The 21688-nt window shown below is 45.1% G+C and overlaps 2 protein-coding genes across 3 annotated transcripts in view; both read right to left on the bottom strand.

Moving 5' to 3' along the window:
• The window catches only part of GAS7 (growth arrest specific 7), a 368988-nt gene that overhangs the window by 203351 nt on the left and 143949 nt on the right, over positions 1 to 21688 (bottom strand). For both annotated transcript variants that reach the window (XM_083148154.1, XM_083148153.1), the window contains exon 2: positions 2108 to 2228. In XM_083148154.1, the coding sequence (XP_083004280.1) occupies positions 2108 to 2228 (121 nt within the window). The remainder of the gene's footprint in view (positions 1 to 2107; positions 2229 to 21688) is intronic.
• LOC146007398 (uncharacterized) lies at positions 5655 to 15903 on the bottom strand. The gene is made up of 3 exons (XM_083145748.1): positions 14922 to 15903; positions 11801 to 12371; positions 5655 to 5772 (listed from the first exon to the last, which is right to left on the bottom strand). Exons 1-3 carry the CDS (start codon positions 15688 to 15690, stop codon positions 5655 to 5657), a joined length of 1458 nt encoding a protein of 485 aa, XP_083001874.1. The 5' UTR covers positions 15691 to 15903.

Below are 21688 nucleotides of genomic sequence, written 5' to 3' on the forward strand. Positions count from 1 at the left end.
GGGTGCTTTGTCTCCTTCATTCCTTGTGAAAATGAAAAATTTTGAGCCAGAACTGCATGTTTGTGTAAAAAATTGTAATTTTCCATTTTCACATCCCAGTTGTACCAAAATTGGTGAAACCCCTGGGGGTTTGAAATGTACACTATACCCTTAGATGAATTCCCTGAGGGGTGTAGATTGCAAAATGGGGTGACTTGTGGGGGAGGTTCCTAACTTTTAGCACTTATGGTGCCTAGAAACCTACATGGTGCCTAAAAAAAAATCTCATAAAAAGGAGGCTCCAAAATCAAGTAGGTGCTCCTTCTATTATGAAGCCTGTGGTTTGGTCAACATGCACACTAGGGCCACATATAGGATATTTTTGAAAACAAAAGAATTGGGGGAATCAATTTTTAGTCACATTTCTCTAGTAAAATCTACTCTATTCGTTAGAAAAATGTATTAAAATTGAAACTCTGCAAAAAAAAAGAAATTTTGAAATTTCACCTACACTTTGTTTTAATTCCTGTGAAACACCTAAAGGGTTAACAAACTTCCAAAATGCTGTTTTGAATACTGTGAGGGGTGCAGTTTTTGAAATGGCATCATTTATGGGGGTGTCTCACATACAAGTCCCTCAAAGTCACATCAGAACTGAACTGGTCCCTAAAAAAATCAGTGTTTGAAATTTTCTTGAAAATTTGAGAATTTGCTAGTCATATTTGAAGCCTCCTAGTGTCCAAAAAAATGAAAAGGAGGTTGAAATAATGATTGCAACATAAAGTAGACATATGGTCTTTGTTAGTTATTAACTATTTTGAGTGGTATGATTATTTGTCTCACAAGCAGAAAATGTGACATTTTGCATATTGCTAAATTTTCCATTTTTTCACGATATTTTGGTATTTTTCACAAAAAAACACAGACTGTATCGACCCAAATTTACCACTAACTTGAAGTACAATGTGTCACGAGAAAACAATCTCAAAATCACTGGGATAAGTAAAAGCAAAAAAAAGTTATCCACACTTAAGTGAGACATGTCAGATTTGAAAAAAAGGGCTCTGTCATGAAGGCACCCGACACAGGCAGTAATATCACAACAAGTGTATTTGGCTAGTTAACATCTAGCGCTTTCGAGGGATACAACCCCCGTCCTCAGGATGACAGCCACACTAAAACAATGGTGTTTGACTACACCATTGTTTTAGTGTGGCTGTCATCCTGAGGACGGGGGTTGTATCCCTCGAAAGCGCTAGATGTTAACTAGCCAAATACACTTGTTGTGATATTACTGCCTGTGTCGGGTGCCTTCATGCTGTAACCCATCTATTCTGTGGTCTTGACAAAAAACCCTGTGAGGCATAACTCACCCGAGTGGGTTTCTTTATTTCCTTTGGATTATTAATGATGAATGCTGCGAGTCTCTGTGACCAAATGACTGTCTATCCCATCGGGGAATTCAGCGCACCGCACAAGTTGCTAACCCTCAAGCAGAGTGCCGGGTATCTATGCTTAATATATATATAATACATACATACACATAATATATATATTTACACATACATACACATACAAAGAATAGAGGTGCGCTATAACACCGGTACTTATACTTTTGAACTTCAAATGAATCGATGATTTGTAAAAACAATTTGACATTTATTAGATTTTTTCAAAATTCTTCAGTGTTTTCACAGGTGTCATACGAAAGATCAATCCGCAGTCCTTGATCTTTCGTATAACACCTGTGAAAATGCTGATGAATTTTGATAACTTTAACATAATGTACTGAGGGGTAGATTTATTAAGCTCGGTGAAGTGATAAACCGTCTGGTTTTTATCACCGGCCAATCATCTCCTAACTGTGTATTTACAGGCTTGGTTTGAAAAATGACAGGTAGGAGCTGATTGGCTGGTGATAAAAAATAGATGGTTTATCACTTCACCAAGCTTAATAAATCTACCCCCCAGTACATTATGTTAAAGTTATCAAGAGAACTCTACAGCACAAATCAACATATATAACCCAATGGCCAACGCATACAATCCAAAGACCTCATCGGAATGTTATTCTTAAGAAGGACGTGCGTACATTATGGAAAGGTTAGCAGTCACCCATCATACTTACCATTGGTGATTGTGTTTACATAGTACCTACGGCCCTGCGGAGACATGTAACACTGCCAGCCTTGGGGCAGAGGACCCTGGGATGTATCTTCTATTCTTTGTGGGTTCATCATGCCAGGTTTCTAAAATAAACAAATGAAAGAAAACGATTATAGATACCGCACAGACACCTACTGTAGAAACAAACATTTAAAAGGCAGCCCTACAGCGTGACCTATGGTGTAAAGATATTGCGCTGTATGGGCCTCAAGCAATGGTTTCACAATGCCGGCATTTTCATAGACTCATCAGTGGTACAAAGCAGTGATATGCAGTGAGGTCAATAGCTGGGGAGGCACTGGCTAATATTAGAGCCAGACTTACTGATTAAAGTAAATGAGAGACTGCCTAGAGCACCAGATAAAGTATGCCAAGAACTTTTCTAGGAATTGTAAAAAAAAAAAGTACATTTAAAAATTTTGTTTGAAATGATCTAAGTACTGTTACTCTGATTTGCACTCATATAGTACTATCCAGGGTGCAAGTAGAACATTCCAGGGAGCAGAGGTAGCACTGTCAGGTTGCACCAGTATTGCCTAGAACTGCACCCTGCAGCCTAGAATGCTGCCCCATGGTACACCCATAGCAAGCAGCACAGAGCTTCAACTTCTCCCCGGTCCCGGCAGCAAGCAGGACCTTGGTTCCAATGCATGCATTTCACCCTGTTACAGCTCTGCCATTACCTTTGTTTTATCTTTTACACACATAATAATGCCCCTTACAAATTATGCCCCAGAGAAAGGCTACTAATTATATGCCTGTTACAAACGGTCTCATAGCAGAAGCTTTCTGAATGTTCACCCTGCGTACCCTGCTGCAGCCATTCACTAACTGTGGCTGCTGATTGTCTGACAGCAGGCACCGCCTTTGAAATGCCTGGAACCGGCCCTGCAGAGATGTGACCTGCGACTTTAAGCCACCCCGGGGGCAGTAGTGATGCCATTGGACATACCCCTTGTCCTGATACCTAGTGTGCTAAAGCTATAAAGTATGCAAAGGTTGTTTTTTTTTTGTCCAAATTACATTCCTACCAACTTTTGTAAAAAGAAGTAAGCCCGGAAAAAGTAAAAGCTTCGAAAGCTAGTCTGCTACCTTCTGTGTTTGTGCATGTGTGAGAAAAAGATGTAGGTTCACTCTCTCTGCCAGCAGATGGCAGTGTTTTGGAGACTCAAGGACACTAGACATTAGATAGATAGATAGATAGATAGATAAATAGATAGATAGATAGATAGATAGAGATAGGATAAAAACATGAGAACCCTTAACAGGGCATATTTTACAGATTTTCTCAGTATTGCAAAGGAAATAATAAGCACCGCCAGTAGATCTTTTAAAATGTGTCAGCCAATAATTAATATCGACGCAGCCAGCTCATCTTACCCACTGCTGTATAGGCACCAAGTTGGGCATGCAGCTTAGTACCCTGCCCATTCATTTCTATGGCCGCAAATAAGACACTTGGAGGCAAAGAGGAGTGTGGCTAGAGCTTTACATCAGTGCACAAAGTTGAACCTTGATTTAAAAACAAAACTAAAATCAATTCAAAATATTTACACTCGTTGGTGAATTTATTCACTTTATCTTAACTGAATAGGATAAGGATGAAAAGGCACTGACACGCATTAGATGTGTGGCACAGAGCCAGGGAAAATATTTGCAGTTTTGCCTACAGGCTTGTGACCCATTCTTGTTGTATAATATTCTTCTGCTACCAATATTGTTTACAGTGATAATCCAACTCCTGGACATCTGTTTTGTGCACATAAAAACATTGAAAAGGATAATTTACTGCGATTATTTGGATATCTCAAATTGCTCAGAGAAGCAAAATGCCTCTTTAATGTTTTATGTAAATACAAGAAACTAGCGAAATATTTGGATTCGTTGGGGTTCTATTTATAGGGCTATACCGATATCGCTGATTTTCGCATTCACCACATATGGTTCCACCAGTGTTTTTTTTGTACACAGGCAGTGGACACAAAGTACAGGTCACTGCATCACAGTTTACTGCAAGTTGATACAGAACTCCAATGGCCCCGATTGTTGCCCATACCCCAGTCTATCTCCTGGGCAGCCAGTCCACCTTCAGGAGCATTATCCCTGAGCACGAACACATTTTTAAAGGTACTGTAGCTAAGAGGTGCTGCCTAAAAGCCCTGTATGCACTAGGTGATTAGCAGCATTGTCGCTATGGTTAACTAGATTAGCGGTGCCGCTGGGCACAGTAGCGCACGCAGGGGGGGTTTCTGAGTACCCAGAAACCCCTCCAGGAGTCTAAGCGTCCAAGTCTGAAAGCTGAGGGTCCCCTCTTTCCAACGGTACAAGAATTTTAAAAATCGGCCCTTGGGAACTGGAGATATCTGACTTCAAAGCAGTGGTCCCCATCCAAGCCTGTTAATTGCCCTTCCCAGTCAGATATTTCAGGTTCTGTCTGACTTAAGTTTTTCTGAGGGTATATTCAAAAAGCTGGGACTCTCCCCCTTTGATGGACACTAGAAGCTTGTCTCTACTGTGCCCAGAACCAGAGATATCAGCCTTCGAGCAGCTGGTTACTGCTCCAGCTCCACACACCTAGTATGTCGTTTTATAAACTCGTTGGCAGATCGCACTGCCTCCTGAACTCTGATCGCCTAATCCCCAATACCATTTGGTAGGTGGGATTCTCTAGTTTTTAATTCCATTAAAATCTAAGAAATGTATTTCCAGGAACTGGAGATATCTGCAGTCAAGCAAGCTATCCCCCCACCAGAAAATTATGAATAATAAGCCGACTCCACTATACACCCCTCCTCTGCATATTAAACATCCTCTACCACCCTGGAAGTTATGTATCAGGACCCCTTCATTCAGCCCAATCTCCCACCATCTGTGCAGTAAAGGGGTAATTAGTGTAAATTACTGATCCAGGCCCTACAGGCTGAGCGGTTGATATAATACCCCCTACCACCCGCAGGACATCAAAACTTCAGCTCAAAGCACCCCCCACCCCTACTGCTGGAGGATCGGTAGGGGCCCCAATACATTGCTATGCCCAGGGGTCTACACTGCTGTTGACGCCCCTGTATGTATGTATATATATATATATATATATATATATATATATATGTATATGTATGTATTTGGTCTATCTATAATACTTTTACTGACCCGGCATATACTGGGTCACCTAAGTGTCCATCTCCGTGCTTTGCTCCGCCCCTCTGGAAACCCCCTTCTGAAAATCCTGCGTTTGCCCCTGGCTGGGCAAACTAAATAGCGCATACACACTAAATGGTAACATTTAACTTTATAATTCACTGACGTTATCGGGTCCCCCACTCTGCATGCAATCGTTGATGATAGAATCAGATTGGATGGGAGGGCATATTGTTAATGATTTTGAGCATACATACTGGACAAGTTTTTAAATGATATTACGCAGAAGAGCCCTTCTGAGAGATATCTTTTAATAACTTGTGTATTACGTATGGGGCTTAACTGTGATTCAGATTTTATCTTAAAAGGACCTAAACTGGATTAAATTGTAATTCTGCTGTTCTAATGTTAAACCAGGTGTCACTGTCCTTCCTACACTTCTCTATCTTTAGTTTCAACCTCTCTGCAGTGTAAAAGCTACAGTCGTACCTTTATAGAAGAGATTTAACAATAATGTTGGGACACAAGCTACTCAGCTAGTTGAAGGGGGTTGCCGGGGGTAACGGTATATTGCTAAGATGTAGTCTCATTCTGCAGCAGCACACATTTACTGCTCATCAAAAAAGGGGCAGAAAACAGGAATGCCAATGGACTCTCCTGGTAATAAGGTAGTCACCCTGGCACAGGTAAGACTGGTAAGTACTGTATGTGATGGATTATCACCATCTCCATGAGCCTCTCAGGATTTGGAGGTGTGGCCATAGCCAGGGCATTGCGGCAATTTCTCAAAGTCATGTGACTGTATGCATTCTGTGTGCCTTTGGGAAACTGCACTCACAGTCCTATGAGAAGAGAATTATTTTCATAGTAGGGGGATTTGCTTAAATCCCTTGGACACAGAGGAGCAGACTGTAATGGGGCCTTAAACATGGGGGGCCTGTGCTAAGCGATCTGAGCAATGCTAAATCACTCAGCACACAGCGATTCACAGCAGTGTGTCAGGGCCAGTGTTCTCCAGTGAGAACACTGGCCCTGACTGCTGGCAATCTGAAGAGATTTATGCATGCAGGATCTTAAATCGCCTGGTGATAGCGACGCACGGGCAGGGGTGAATTGGGGCTTGAATCCGGCTCGGGAGCGTCGGTATGTAATGTGCGCAGGGGGGATGGTGGCGGCGGTTTGTAATGCGCGCAGGAGTTGGCGGCGGCGTTGTAAGTATTGCAGCATTAAGTACATATGCATGGGTACATACAGTCGCACCCACGATCACATAATATATAAATGCACGACTATTCACACATGCCCTTGAACGTATGCTTGCATCATGTAAACCCACTTGCCCACATGAATAATCACAGGTGAAATCAGGCTGGCAACATGTGTATACATTCAAATGGGATCATCAGTGCCATATACTGCCATTGGTTAGAAGGCACAATTAGTAGCCCTATGGCTACATGCATTTTTAAATAGGTTTTCTCAAGGCCACTTATATAAAGTCACTTGTGGGTAAAACACAATACATAACCAATCTTTGAAAAGTACCAATGTATTATTATCAACAAATAGATGTTAAGGGGCTTACACAAGGAGCGATCTGTACGCCAGCGATCTGAGCGATGCTAGATCGCACAGGAAGATTGCTCCGCACGCAGCGATGTACCAGCGATGTGCGCTGAGCGATCTGTACGCCAGCGATCTGAGCGATGCTAGATCGCACAGGAAGATTGCTCCGCACGCAGCGATGTACCAGCGATGTGCGCTGAGCGATCTGACAGGGGAACACTGGTGATCTGATTAGATTTATACTGCATGCAGTATAAATCTAGATGGGCCGATAGCGACAGGAGGGGCCACGCATGGCTATGGTCCCTACAAATTTTCTAAGCGATCTAGGCAAATCTAGTCAGATCGCTTAGAAAACTACCCAAAATTGCTTCATGTGTAGGCTTTGATGCTTTGACAATCTTCCTGAAAAGTAGGCAAGTATGTCTATATCACATGAAATATAATACTATATGCATTTACCCAACACAACCTTCTTCCTCTCCTACCAAAATAGATTTACAGTATATAATCTGGAGATAAATATATATTGCTACTAATCACAAACATAATACAACAATGACACTCTATAATGACAACAAAAAGAGCTATGGAGCCAATCAGCAAGCCAAGTTCAGATTCCATGACCGCCAACCCTGGTATTTAAGGTGTGCCACCAAAACTGTAGGGAATACAATGGCCCTGTTTACATGATAGAATGTCTGCTAAGGGAATTGTGGTCACATCATTTTGGGGACAAGCCTGCATGTATGGGCAGCCCCCACTTCCACGCTCATCTTGTGCCTGTGGTTATACAGGCCATACAGCCAAAAATCTTTTGCAGATCTTCGGTGAACATTTCAATTATCCAGCCCGGGTGCATCAAGGAGCCTCCTCTCCATTCCAAAATTACTCCACTAGGTAAACTACCAAGATGGCCACCAATAGTGTATCTGAGCATGTGTGGCGCCCTTTTACCACTAGGGTAGGAGTGACATGATGCAGGACAGTCATACTCCTATGTGCTCCTGAAACCAACAGATGCATACTTCTATATATCCTATTTCTAGAGCCCTGCACCACTACGCAGGAGAGAAGACAATAATCCGCTGGTGATCTGCTCACACCCCGCTCTGCTACAGGCTCCACCTCATTGCTCAGTATGGCAACACATTCACTTCCACAAATAATTTACAGTTTATTTACAGTGTCTTATATAGCGCAGCAGATCCCGTTGCACTTTACAATTGTAGACAGTGATGAAACAAACTGGGTAACAACAGACAGACTTGAAGGTAAGAGGGCTCTGCTACAAGCTTACAATCTATAGGAACATAGTGCAGAGCCGGCCCTAGCCTAAATGACGCCCTAGGCAAGATTTTGGTTGGTGCCCCCTACCACCGCCACTAGTTCCGCCTCTGACCCTGCTCCCCTTTCCCAGTACCATCAACAATCATCATAGCAGTCATCATTTTGGTGCTCCTACCCGCAATATTTTAAATAGAAACAGTGCACACATTTGGTGCACAGCCCAAACAGGGGTGTGTTTTTGCTGGGAAGGGGCATGGCCACACAATAGTACCCCCAATTCACATTATGTCACACAGTAGTGCAACTTTATTCACATTATATCATGCGATGGTGTCCCTTATTCACATTACATCACACAGTAATACCACTTTACCTTATATACATTTTTCCTCACATTATACCCTTAGAAAAAAATCCTGAGAAAATATTGTATTTTAAGCACCTCCATGGCCACACTGCAACCCAGCACAAAGCAGTGTGTGCTGGGCAGAGGAGAAGAGCTTCAGCTGCTGCTGACTTAAGGGGAGGGGGCCCGGGGCCCCCACTGGGCCCTTCCATCAGACTTTGGCCTGGGTAATTTGTACCCCCTACCTCTTTCTCTCAGCATCCCTGATAATACCACACAGCAATGCCGCTTACACATAACACACATTATTAATGTCCTTATAACCATAATGCCCCTTACACATTATGCCAACCTTTATTAATGCCCTTCATACACATAATGACACACATAATGCCCCTTACACATATGTTGCACATTATTAATGCCCTAAACTCCACACAGACATAGGCATTCATCCACATTCACTCCACTTATCTAAGAAATAAAGACGCGTACAACTGAATGGGCTTAAAGGGGACGGCTTATTTATTTTGAGCAGGGGCGGCCTATTTGAATCTAACTAAAATTTATGTCCCTGCTCTAACTAAGGTGGCGGGCAAAGAACGGCATGCAAAATACATAACATTGCTGTAAAATAACAAATTAATAAAAATAACAAACTCCGGATCTAAGGGCCTCATGCCCTTAATTGCCAAGGACCGGCCACCTGCCAGCGTCCAAGACAACGGCTCAATTATGCAGCGGACTTTTCAAAAGGGGGCCAATTGCCCTTAAGGTCAGGGGGTTGACCTTCTGCTTCTGCCCCTGACCTCGCAAATATTACTAAGGCAGAGCTCACCACTCTGCCCGAGTCATCAAAAAATTGGGCCACCTGCCCTAAACTACAAATGTCCGCATGAATTTACGCTATCCGAAGTAGATGATCGTTAAGGTCCAGATGCGGGCCCACCTGGATCGGTGATGCCCACATCTCGACATCAACCACCAGCTAAGTGCAAATACAGCTCTAATTTAACTACCGTTCTTTCCGCCAAGACAAATAAGCCGACAACAACTAACGAATAAATGCAAACGACTTCTCAAAAACTAATTCTAAATAATAATTGGGGCGGGCGGGAGGGCAACGTTCCTTGAAGCAAGAGACAGAATCTTCTGGAAGCAAGACCATCACCCCATCAGTCTCCACCTCTGACCTCAACCAGCCTATCCTGAACCGTCATTCAAATCAGCCAACCCGTCAATCAAGATAAGCCGAACCCCCAGGCCCAGATCAAGTGTGTGAGCTAAGGATTCCTGCCAATAGCCAGGTGAGTTTATGCTGTTTTCAGCCAGACAAGCTGGCTTCTACAGTCTTAAACTCCACACAGACATAGGCATTCATCCACATTCACTCCACTTATCTAAGAAATAAAGACGCGTACAACTGAATGGGCTTAAAGGGGACGGCTTATTTATTTTGAGCAGGGGTGGCCTATTTGAATCTAACTAAAATTTATGTCCCTGCTCTAACTAAGGTGGCGGGCAAAGAACGGCATGCAAAATACATAACATTGCTGTAAAATAACAAATTAATAAAAATAACAAACTCCGGATCTAAGGGCCTCATGCCCTTAATTGCCAAGGACCGGCCACCTGCCAGCGTCCAAGACAACGGCTCAATTATGCAGCGGACTTTTCAAAAGGGGGCCAATTGCCCTTAAGGTCAGGGGGTTGACCTTCTGCTTCTGCCCCTGACCTCGCAAATATTACTAAGGCAGAGCTCACCACTCTGCCCGAGTCATCAAAAAATTGGGCCACCTGCCCTAAACTACAAATGTCCGCATGAATTTACGCTATCCGAAGTAGATGATCGTTAAGGTCCAGATGCGGGCCCACCTGGATCGGTGATGCCCACATCTCGACATCAACCACCAGCTAAGTGCAAATACAGCTCTAATTTAACTACCGTTCTTTCCGCCATATCAGTTCAACTTGAACTGACCCGCCACCAACCTAATTCCAAATACTCCCTGAACTAAACCTCTAAACTTCTCAATGCGTCTATTAAATTCTGAAAAAACAAATCCATCCCTACTAAAGAGAGGTGCACCCCATCCGGCCTGTACAGGGTCTCGTTTCTAAAGGATATGGCCTCGTGCCTGACGACCACTCCGCCCTCTGTCACTATAGCCCTGCCGACTACGGAATTGATCCGCCTACGTACCAAATCAATGGCGCCCGGATTGAGTGCATCTCTCCAAACCCTCCTAGGTATAATTTCTGACCAGAAGAAACGGCAAAATCTCCATTCTCTGATCAGGTCCAGCAATAAATTCCTAATCTCAAATCGAATATTGAGACCGGAATTATGGGTGAGGTCGTTGCCCCCCAAGTGGATGATGACAAAAATTGGGTAACCAAACGCCCTAACTGACTCATCCAAGAGACCCCTCAACGCGGACCACCGCATACCTCTACGCCCCAGCCAACGGATAAATCGCGTCTCAGGGAAACGTTCCGTATCCGTGGTTACCTGGGACAAAGACAACCAATAAATAAATGAATGCCCCACCATCCATATCATATTGGTGTCCAAGCGTTGACCTGTAAGTTGAAATGATATATACCGTTAGAAATTTTGAAATAATGGCAAACATCTGGCAAAATTTTAAAGTGGGGGCCCGGGAGATTCCCTTAAAGGTGATTTTGACAGTTCTATATTAAATTGTTGATAACTAATAGGAATGTGATTTAGGTGAACTATTTAAGACTAATTTGATTATTGACCCACTTGAATTATGTATAATCCCTACCTGTTGTTCCTTATTCCACGGTGGTAGGGGGGTGGGGGGGGGGGTGTGGGTCACCCGATTTGACTTGAGGCAAAAAACACAAATCTTCCACCAGTTGGCTAGAGCCTAATTTAAGACTGGTGATAACACAAAAAATTCCTCAAGGCCCCTCAAACACTAAAGCGTGTTTGGGCGAGCGGCTACTCCTCAAATGGGCTCACTGGACTATGTCGGCCTGATGTATCGCTTAAATGCACCAGACCGCCATCTTCCGAGTGCTCGTATGTCGACCTGAGACCAACCCGCCGCAGCGGCTGCCGAAGCGGCGCCGATACGGAAAGAGTGTGTCCCAAAGTCGGCTGGAGAAAGACCCTGATGCAATATACAGCGCCTGAAAACCGACCTGAACTGGAAGTTAGTAAGGGGGGACCCGTCGATGTGCATCAGCCAGGCCCCGGGCAATTGAGGCCGTAACTCCACGTAAGCCAGAGCCGCCGCCACCGGACAGATCCGGCGGTCGCCACTCCGACCCAACTGGACCCACTGCCCCCTGCCCGCTACATCGGTCTTTGAGCGCTGTATCTTACACCATAAACCGTCGTGGTGTACGTCGACATGGCCGAACAGCATAGGCGAGGGAGATGCCCTGGTTGCGGACACCAATTCGCCTACTCTGAACGCCCCATGGAAAGCCATGGCAAAGGCCAGCCTGAAAAGTCGAACCTCGTAATCGTTTGAGCAAATTACTCTTAGGGACCTCGAGATTCGACGCAACAAGCCGGCATCAATCGGCCGTCGCCTGTCGGGCAAAACCGGCCTGGCTCTGGCCCATCCTTTCAGCATCCTGGAAAGCATGAAAGACTTGGTGATGTCTCTCTTCCCACCAAGACGCAAAAAGAATGATATGCCTGCCAGAGAGCGTCCAACAAAACTTCTGGACTTACCCTCCGTGTACAGGCTCCATACATAGGCATTAATAAGACGCTTAGAGCTCTTACCTGTGCCACCCTGTTCCAGCATGAACTCGCTCCAGCGCTCCCATGAGGCCAGATAAGCTCTAAATGTAGCTGGCGCTAGCGACCGCAGGGCCAGCTCCTCTACCCCTCCAGAGGCACCTGCCATAAACAAAATGGACATTGTTCACCATACTTCTGGGCTAACGGCACAAGTTGCCTGAATCTTACCCATTCGAAACGGGACAATGCATCCGCTACTTCATTAAGTACGCCTGGGACGTGCTTGGCTCGCAACGTAATATTGTTCGCCAAGCACATCATCACTATCCGTGCTAGAATACGCAAAACTGGGAGAGAGGTTGACCTTAGTTGTGTAATGGATTGGACCACCCCTAAGTTATCACACCAAAAGACAACCTCCCTGTTTCCCAATTCTGCGCCCCAGAGCTCTAAGGCGACCATTATTGGAAATATTTCCAATAATAGCATATTCTTGGTCATGCCGTCTCGTGCCCAAGATTCGGGCCACGCCTCTGCGCACCAACGTCCCGCATAAAATGCGCCGAATCCGGAAGATCCTGCAGCATCTGTATATAATTCCAACTCCGCATTTGCAACGGCTGGAGCTTGCCATATGCATATGCCGTTGAAATTATCTAGAAACATTTCCCACACTTTCAGATCCCTCTTCATTTCTGAAGATAGACGTAGAAAATGGTGTGGTTTGCGAATCCCGACGGTCGCTCGTTGCAGCTTTCTACAAAATATTTTGCCCATGGGTATAACTCTACATGCGAAATTAAACAGGCCCAATAAAGATTGAGCCTGTCTAAGTGTTAATTTAGCAGCCGCGATGGCATAAGTTATTTCGTCATGTAACCGGTGTACTTTATCTAGTGGAAGTTTACACAGACCTAGCTCGGAATCAATTTCAATTCCGAGGTACACCAAATCAGTAGTAGGTCCCTCGGTTTTTTCCCCTGCCACGGGAACCCCGAAATCCCTAAATAACTCAAGCGCTGCTTCTAGTAAACTAAGGCACAGGTCAGAACTTGGAGGACCCACTAAAAGAAAGTCATCCAAATAATGAGTAATGCTGTCGACTCCCGACACTTCCTGCAGGCACCACTGCAAAAATGTGCTGAAGCGTTCAAAATAAGCACATGAAATGGAGCAACCCATGGGCAAACATTTATCTATGTAAAAGCCCCCATTTAATTTAAATCCCATGTACTGAAATGTGTTCTTATGCAAAGGTAATAGTCTAAAAGCTGATTCAACATCCAATTTGCACATGAGGGCGCCAGGACCAATTTTTTGAATGATGTTAATAGCATCCTCAAACAAACGATAATTAACTGTGCATAAATCGTCATCGATGGCGTCATTGACAGACGACCCTCTAGGACAAGAAAGATGCTGAATCAGCCTGAACTTTCCTTTAACTTTTTTGGGAACCACCCCAATAGGGGACAAAATTAGTCCCTCAACTGGTGGTGTTGAAAACGGGCCTGCCATGCGACCTAGTTTTACCTCGGCTTCAACTTTTTGTGATATTATGTCAGGGTGTTCCATGGCGGAGCGTAAGTTTCCCTTACTGCCCGTACTAATTGGAGCGGAAACAGGTAATTGAAAACCTTCTGAAAATCCGGACTGCAAAAATCTTGCTCCATCTCTGTCCGGATACCGTTCCAGCCATGGTAACATCCTTTCCAATACAATTGGAGTTGGGGCTCTATCCAACGACAGGTGCCGCTGGACCGCGGCTTTGTTTCGTCGTGGACTGAGCCCCACCTCCCCCACCAGTTGGAGGTTTTGAGCAATCCTTGATTGCGTGTTGACCTCCGCATCTGATACAAAGGTGCCGAAAACGACACCGGTTTCCCAGGCTGCATTGCCCATTATTAAATGAGTAGCACCTACCATGGCCATGCTTCGTATTACCTCCCTTATTAATATTATTGTAAGGCCTGCTCCCATACTGTCTTACCCACCCCTTATTTTCAGGAGCCCTAATAGGTGTAGCTGATTCGGAAACTTCGCCGTATAATTCTACGTCTTTCTTGCCGAAATCGTACACCTCCCGGCCATGTTGCTTCCTCCTAAACTCTTCGTCATAGACCCGCCAACCGGGACCGACATAAGAGGTGTAGAGTTTATGAATAAGGAACTGGTATCTCACCAGGTTCACATATTCATCCGGATGTGTCTCTAAATAACAGGCCGCAAAAATAAGTATGCCTCTAACCCAGTTATTATAACTTCGAAAGGCATCCTCGCTTGCGGGTCCTTTTTTCCTTGCGGCTAGGAGGGCCCGCCTATCTTTGCTTGTTAAAGCAAAGACATCTACATACCGCCCTTTTCTAATCCTATCCCTAGCCCTAGGGCGCAAACCCCGCTTAACAGCGGTGTTCGCGCACTGTACTGCGTCTGACTCAACCGAAACGTTAGAGGATCCGGAGCTATGGGACCTATATTCCCTACGCCTCTTTCGCTTGCGCCTGCGCACGCCGCCGTCCGAAGATGAATTACCTTCGGAAGACGTCGACGCCAATGAAGAATCAGAAGTCTCATGTCTGCGTCGCCTCTTACGAGACTTGGCAGACCTTTTACGCTTAGACTTCTCCGGTGAAGATGAGCGGCGGGACCCATCGCTACCCGAAATGGCATTACCCTCACTATTCCAGTCTGGATCATTAGAGGACTCACCCGCTTCAGATGCTCCAGCTCTTCGTCCTGCTCCTTCATTGTTGCTACGGCTCGACGACGGTCGGTCCATATCTTGCTGTGAAAATCCTCGACCTGCCAATATAGTATCATTAACGACACCGATAACAGGCACATCAACAGGCGATGGATTTTCCCTCTCACAAATTGCTCTTTCGCCCCCCCGCGCGGCAATGGTAGGCGCTATGGCTCGGGCTATGATGTCAGACACCGAAGCCACTGTAGCCGTAGGAGCAGCACTCCCTTGTCCACCTGGGCCGGTGGTCAGCAAAGGAGCCACTGCGGATACCACCGCCGCGCAAATGGACGTCAGAGTCGATGAATTTAAAGTCACCGTATCTCCGGCCCGATTAGATCCCCTCACTGCATCCGCATAGGAGCGACCAGGCAGTGTCTTGTTACCCTGTATACTTACAACACTTTGTCTGGCTGGTTCGTCAGCTAACCTCCTGCGTTCCCTACGCCTAGATCTTGCGTTACTTACCAAAGTCCTATCCTGCGCCTGACCTTGTTGCTCGCTTTCCTGGCCGCCATCCGACGACCCCCTCTGGTGGCCGGATGGACCCTGCAAATTTTGAAAACCACTGCCGTTACTACTGCAAACCGTCGTCCCTGAAGACCCATCGGATGACCTTGAATCGTCCGATGAGTCACTGTTGGACTGCCAATCTTCCATAACGGACTCAAGCATTTGGAATTCTCTTTCGGACAATTTATTCTTAAATTGTTGAATAAATAGGTGCCTGTCCATGTTATTTCTAGTTGCGCCACTAGATGGCGCTGCAGGCTCATTATTGATTTCACTGCCTGCATTTTCACCATTATGTCTACGGTGGCCACTTCTCACAGCAGCCACCGCAGTATTGCTCCCAGTGCCATCCGGCACTGCACCCTTTCCCTTCCCTCGTTTTTTATTTTGTGCCCCTCTGTTGCTAGGGGCAACGGGACGTCTATTCCGTCCCCTAGCGCTCCCGCAATTTTTTTGAACAGGGGGAGAGGGAGCCGGGCCGTGCTGCATCCCGGCATCCCCCTCGCCCACCACCTTCACACTGTTGTGCGCCCTGGTGTCTGCGGCCGGGCGCGACACCCGGCGCTTATTGCTTGTACGGGCGGGGGGAGAAAAAAGCAGCGATGGTGGAGAGGGAGCCGGGCCGGGCTGTATCCCGGCATCCCCCTCTCCCACCCCGTCAGCTGGGACCTGCGCCGCGCGTAACGCTGCGGCACGCGACCCCCGGCGTCTACTGCCTACCCGGGCGGGGGGAGGAGAGACCAGCGACGGTGCTGCTGACAGAGCACCGCGCGATCTCCCCCGCTGCCCGCCGCCATTGAAACTGGCTGCACGCGGCGTCGCGGTTTGAGCTCCGCGACGCCCTGCCCTAGCCATGGAAGTGCTGGGCAAAACTTGTGCAGGGGGAAGAACCCTGATGCCCACATTTCTTCTGCGCGGCGAAGGGGATAAGCCCCTTACATCGCCGCGCACCGGAGGCCTGGCCCTGGCCCTAATATCAGCCTCATCAAGGCTGGTATATCTAGTGGGAGCCCCCACAGAACGCTTGGGCCTGGTAGCCATTAGAAATAGAGGGGATAGAAACAGGTAGAAAAGAAAAGAAAAGGTGACAGAAAGAGGAGGTTTAGTATCTGGAGAATATAGATGGGTGAACAAAAGGTTTTTTAATGTAAATTACAGCAATTAAGTTCAGAATCTAGCTAATCAAATGGATCTTTGTACTTAACAGTCCAACGTTCCTTGAAGCAAGAGACAGAATCTTCTGGAAGCAAGACCATCACCCCATCAGTCTCCACCTCTGACCTCAACCAGCCTATCCTGAACCGTCATTCAAATCAGCCAACCCGTCAATCAAGATAAGCCGAACCCCCAGGCCCAGATCAAGTGTGTGAGCTAAGGATTCCTGCCAATAGCCAGGTGAGTTTATGCTGTTTTCAGCCAGACAAGCTGGCTTCTACAGTCTTTATACACATGACACACATAATGCCTGTTGTTACACATTTGTCGCACATTAATAATGCGTTTATACTTGACACAAATAATGCCCCTTACACATATGCCGAACACTATTGAACAGCCAACCCACCCGCAGACAGCACTCGCACAGCCGCTAACACTGTGACCTCTGCCTCTGCTTGGATACAGATGTTTCCTCATACATCTTGACTCAATAGGCCATGCAGCTCCTGGCCAGTTCTGCTAACGTTGGGTGTCTTTTTTGCTGAAAATTCGTCTTATTTGCATTGTTATGACCAGCACACACAAGGAGTTTCCAATGATTAAAATAATATGCGGCATGCCTATATTCTGTGAGCGACTGTGGCTGTACCTGCATACGGAATGCTATGTTACAGTGATTTCCATGAATACACTATTTCATATGCAGATACAGCCTCACTCACACACAGAATATAGGCATGCTGCATATCATTTTAATCAGCAGAAGCTGCTGATGCCCCTAGGCATTCCAAATGCCCTAGGCAATTGCCTAGTTGGCCTATGCCTAAGGCCGGCTCTGACATAGTGCCTCAGAGGGTTATGTGTGTGCTAGATAAATATGATAGGCTTGCCTGAAGAGTTGAGTTTTCAGGGAACACTTGAAAGTTTGGAGGCTAGTGGAGAGTCTTATTGTGCGTGGAAGGGCATTCCATGGGATGGGAGCAGCCTGATGAAAGCCCTGTCATAGTGAATGGGAGCTAGTGATCAGTACAGAAGAGAGTACGGCAAGATACAGGCAACCAATGGAGGAACTGGGAGAGCGAATCAGCAGACTATGAGCATCTTGCTAGGAAGATCAGCCTTTACCACACGCATTTAACAGTAACCTGTTAGCAGCAGTGAAGCTTGTAGCTTATAGACGCCTCTAAAGTTTGTCATCCTTGTATCCAAGGATGACAAACTTATAGAGGCATCCAAACTATTAAACAAGAACAGTTTTTAAAATTGTCAGAGTTTTCATGATTTACTGGCTCCATACTTAACTCTTTCAGGTCCAACAAATAGTCAGGCTCAACAGCCCTAGCGCTAGTAGCAGATCCAATGGCGAGCCACTTTAAAGAAGAACATTAACATCGTTCAACATTCAGTGTAGACCATTTTTTCCATAAAAAATAATAATAATAATAATGACAATTAATTTAAACATTTAAACCAGACTGTTTGAATTGCAAAAGCAATTAGTAAGGGGGGTAATTCAATTAGTCAAAGTTTTTTGGCTAGGTGACAAAACTGGACTATTTCGACCCTATTGTATTTTTTTTCCTTTTTCACCCATTCCTTTTCACCTTTTTGGGGGATGAAAAGGCATGGGTGACAAACGACAAAATAAGGGTGAAAAATGCCCACAATTTCACCACTTATTCGCCGATGCCGAATTTTTCCCCTAGTTAAAAAATTGGTACTCATGGAGTCAATTGTGGATGGTAGAATATGAAATATCGCCTGTGGATGGTAGGGCATAAAATACCGCCTGTCGGGACATGTGGGCTCAGAGAAAACCTGAAAATTCGTGTCGACATTTTGACTGTCAACCTTGCCATTGTTGACCCAATGTTGGTGTCGATCTTCCAACCCTGTCAACCTATTTCATGTGTCGACATAAGCCATGTCGACCTTCAATGGTTGACCCAATGCATGACCGTATACCTTTTTGTTTTGTTTGAATTAGGTTAAGAACAACTTAAAAGGGGTTGGGATCATTGGGTAGACAGCAAGTTGGTTGACACCATTAGGTCAACATGCATTAAGGTCGGAATGCAGGAAGGTCGACATTACTGAAACTCGACAGTCAAAAGGTCTTCATGGGGTTTTTCACAGTTTTTGTCCCGAATTTCAACAGTCTACATCAGTGTTCCCTCTAAGCTGTGCGCGTGTGCGCGCGCACACAACTCGCCGAGCCCGCGCACAGACATTACAACTGAGCGCACAAAGGTTAAAATCTTGTTTTAGTGTGCCACGAGTTTAATAAGGTTGAAAATCACTGCTATAGTCTATGTGTGGTGTGTGAAGTCTGTAAACATTCAAATTGCTTTATTAACTCAACAGAACTCGAAACCTAGGCCTGTATACGTTATGTGACGCACAAAAATGTACATTTCCTTCCAAAGTTGCACAGCCAATATCTTTTTCTGCACAAAGCCTTCGTAAAATTAGAGGGAACATTGGTCTACATGGACATTGAAACGTAGCACCGCTGTGCTCACCATGCTTTGGGCATTCTATTCTCCCACCATGCCCTAGTGGATTGTAGGGCATGAAATACCTCCTGTCAGCACATGTTGGCTCAAAAAAAAAGTGAAAAAAAACCCCATGTCGACCTTTTGACTGTCGACCTCCTCCATGACCTTTCGACCTTCAGATGTCAACCTTCCTGCATATCGACCTAATTGCTTGTCGACTAAGGGGATAGTGAACTTTTCCCCTTAAAAGACATCCAATATGATTATTTAAAAAAATGCTCCCCTGATTGTGATGTCACACAGGGTAAGGTCACTAGCAGAAGACAGTGTAGAACTGTGCAGCAGTGCTACTTTTCCAAGGACAGATGCAGGGGCCATGGGCATAGACAATCCCCCCTCAGGAAATATTATAAACTTCTTTAGAATGTAAGCTCTCAGGAGCAGGGACCTCTTACCTCATGTGCTTATCCTGTCTTACTTCAGCAGTCTCCGACTGCACCAAAGCACGCTGTTTGCTGCCACCTGGATACTAATGCCCCTTTCCCACTGCAGCTAAAAACGGTAAATTGCCGATTTTCAGCGCAGTTTACCGTTTTAAGGCTGCAGTGGGAAAGTGCCAGAGTTGAAATACCGTTTAAAGTTAAATGGTATTTCAACCCGTTTTTAAAGCAGTTCTACACGTTAAAATAACGTTTAAGAGGCAGTGGGAATGCCTTTTAAACGTTATTTAGCACAATAATGAGCCGCTCATTAAATATGCGCATATGTAATGAGCGGCTCATTATTATGCACGTGCACTCATTACATATGCGCAAAGTGAGAACTACTAGTTCTCATCAGGCACTGGGACTGCCTTTACCCTGCATGGACCCCCGCTGCCTCCCCACTGCCTGGCATCCCCGTGCAGGTAAGTACAAGGGGAGGGGAGGTGGGGGCACAGGGCAGGTACGGGGGGTTAGGCACTCTTTACACTTGGGGGGGGGGGGGGGGGAGGGATTAGGCACTCTTTACACGGGGGGGGGGTAGGCACTCTATATTTTACACGGTTCACTGCAATGGGAATGGTACTTAAATGGTATTTAAAACGGTAATCTGCTGCAGTGGGAATGCTAATACCGTTTTAAATACCATTTAAGATTACCAGTACTTTAAACTGGTCTGCAGTGGGAAAGCAGCATTATGTTGCAGCAATCGGCTGATGTTCCTATAATCATTTACCCTGTATTTGTCCTGTATTGTTTTCAACTGTAAGATACTGTTTTCCAGTTTTATGTGTACTCTGTAACTGGGCGCTGCGGAACCCTTGTGGCACCAAATATATAAAGTATAATAATAATAAGGTACTTATGTAGTATCTGGACGCCCGATTAAAAAATCGGGTCTATCGCATGCGACCAAATCGCATGCGATGCGATGCGATGGACCCGATTTTTCCATAGGATTCAATGGGAAAAAGGGTCCTTTTCATTTCCCCACTATCCAACTACGCATGGAGTTGGATATAAACCTGTGGCGAGCGTAGCGAGCCACCGAGCCCCGCAAGGGGATGCGGAATACTTTTTAACGAATCCGCGTCCGCTCGCCACGCTTCGGGCTCGGTGGCTCGCTACGCTCGCCACAGATTTATATCCAACTCCATGTGTAGTTGGATAGTGGGGAAATGAAAAGGACCCTTTTTCCCATAGAATTCTATGGAAAATCGGGTGCATCGCATCGCATGCGATTTGGTCGGATGCGATGCGATAATCGGGCGTCCAGATACTACATAAGTACCAATAATAATAATAATAATAATAATAAACTACAATTGTGTAAATTTTTCAACAAAAATTACCCAAAAATATATAGGAAAAAATAGCGTAACTAATTAATTATCCAAATTAACTACCATACAATAAAGTAGAGCTTGGAACCTTCAGCACAAATAGTTTTCACTCTATCCCACCCAGTTATGGAGAAATCATGCACAATAGCTCCTTTGAGATAGGAATACAATGGAGGATTGTGTGTGATGTGAACACATTCCTGACATATCACTAATTCCTCGCCAGAAACCTGATGACTAGCCTGTCTCATACTCACCAGACACCTACACACAACACGAGCTGCTTACAAACACTTTCTATTCCCTGAACAGATAATAAGGCACACAACGGCTTTACAGAAACATATCCCAATTATACAGCTGGATTTTACTATTAAAATATGCCATATATTTGATCATATAGAAGTTTTCATTAAGATTTATGCTTTTCTATGGTTACTATGCTGCCCTTTCCCCAGTATGTTGCACAATACATTGTTGCAGCCTGAAGGTGGCAGTGTTGTATTGCTCATAATGTTTGCCCCTATCTTTTCCAGCTGCAAGTAACCTTTATCGTTCTATTACCAATTCAAAGTAGGCGTGACACTATTTTGTAACTATTCTGTTATTGCTACACATCAGTGCTATACATTTATTAACTTTTGATGCAGAATGACATTTATTGCCACCAACAAACAATTTATATTAGCTTAACATTCACTCCCTCCAAAATGATACATTTTTGGATTCAGGTTATAAG

Source organism: Crinia signifera, chromosome 6 (genome assembly GCF_055691185.1).
Source record: "Crinia signifera chromosome 6, ASM5569118v1, whole genome shotgun sequence".
Classification (NCBI taxonomy): Eukaryota; Metazoa; Chordata; class Amphibia; order Anura; family Myobatrachidae; genus Crinia; species Crinia signifera.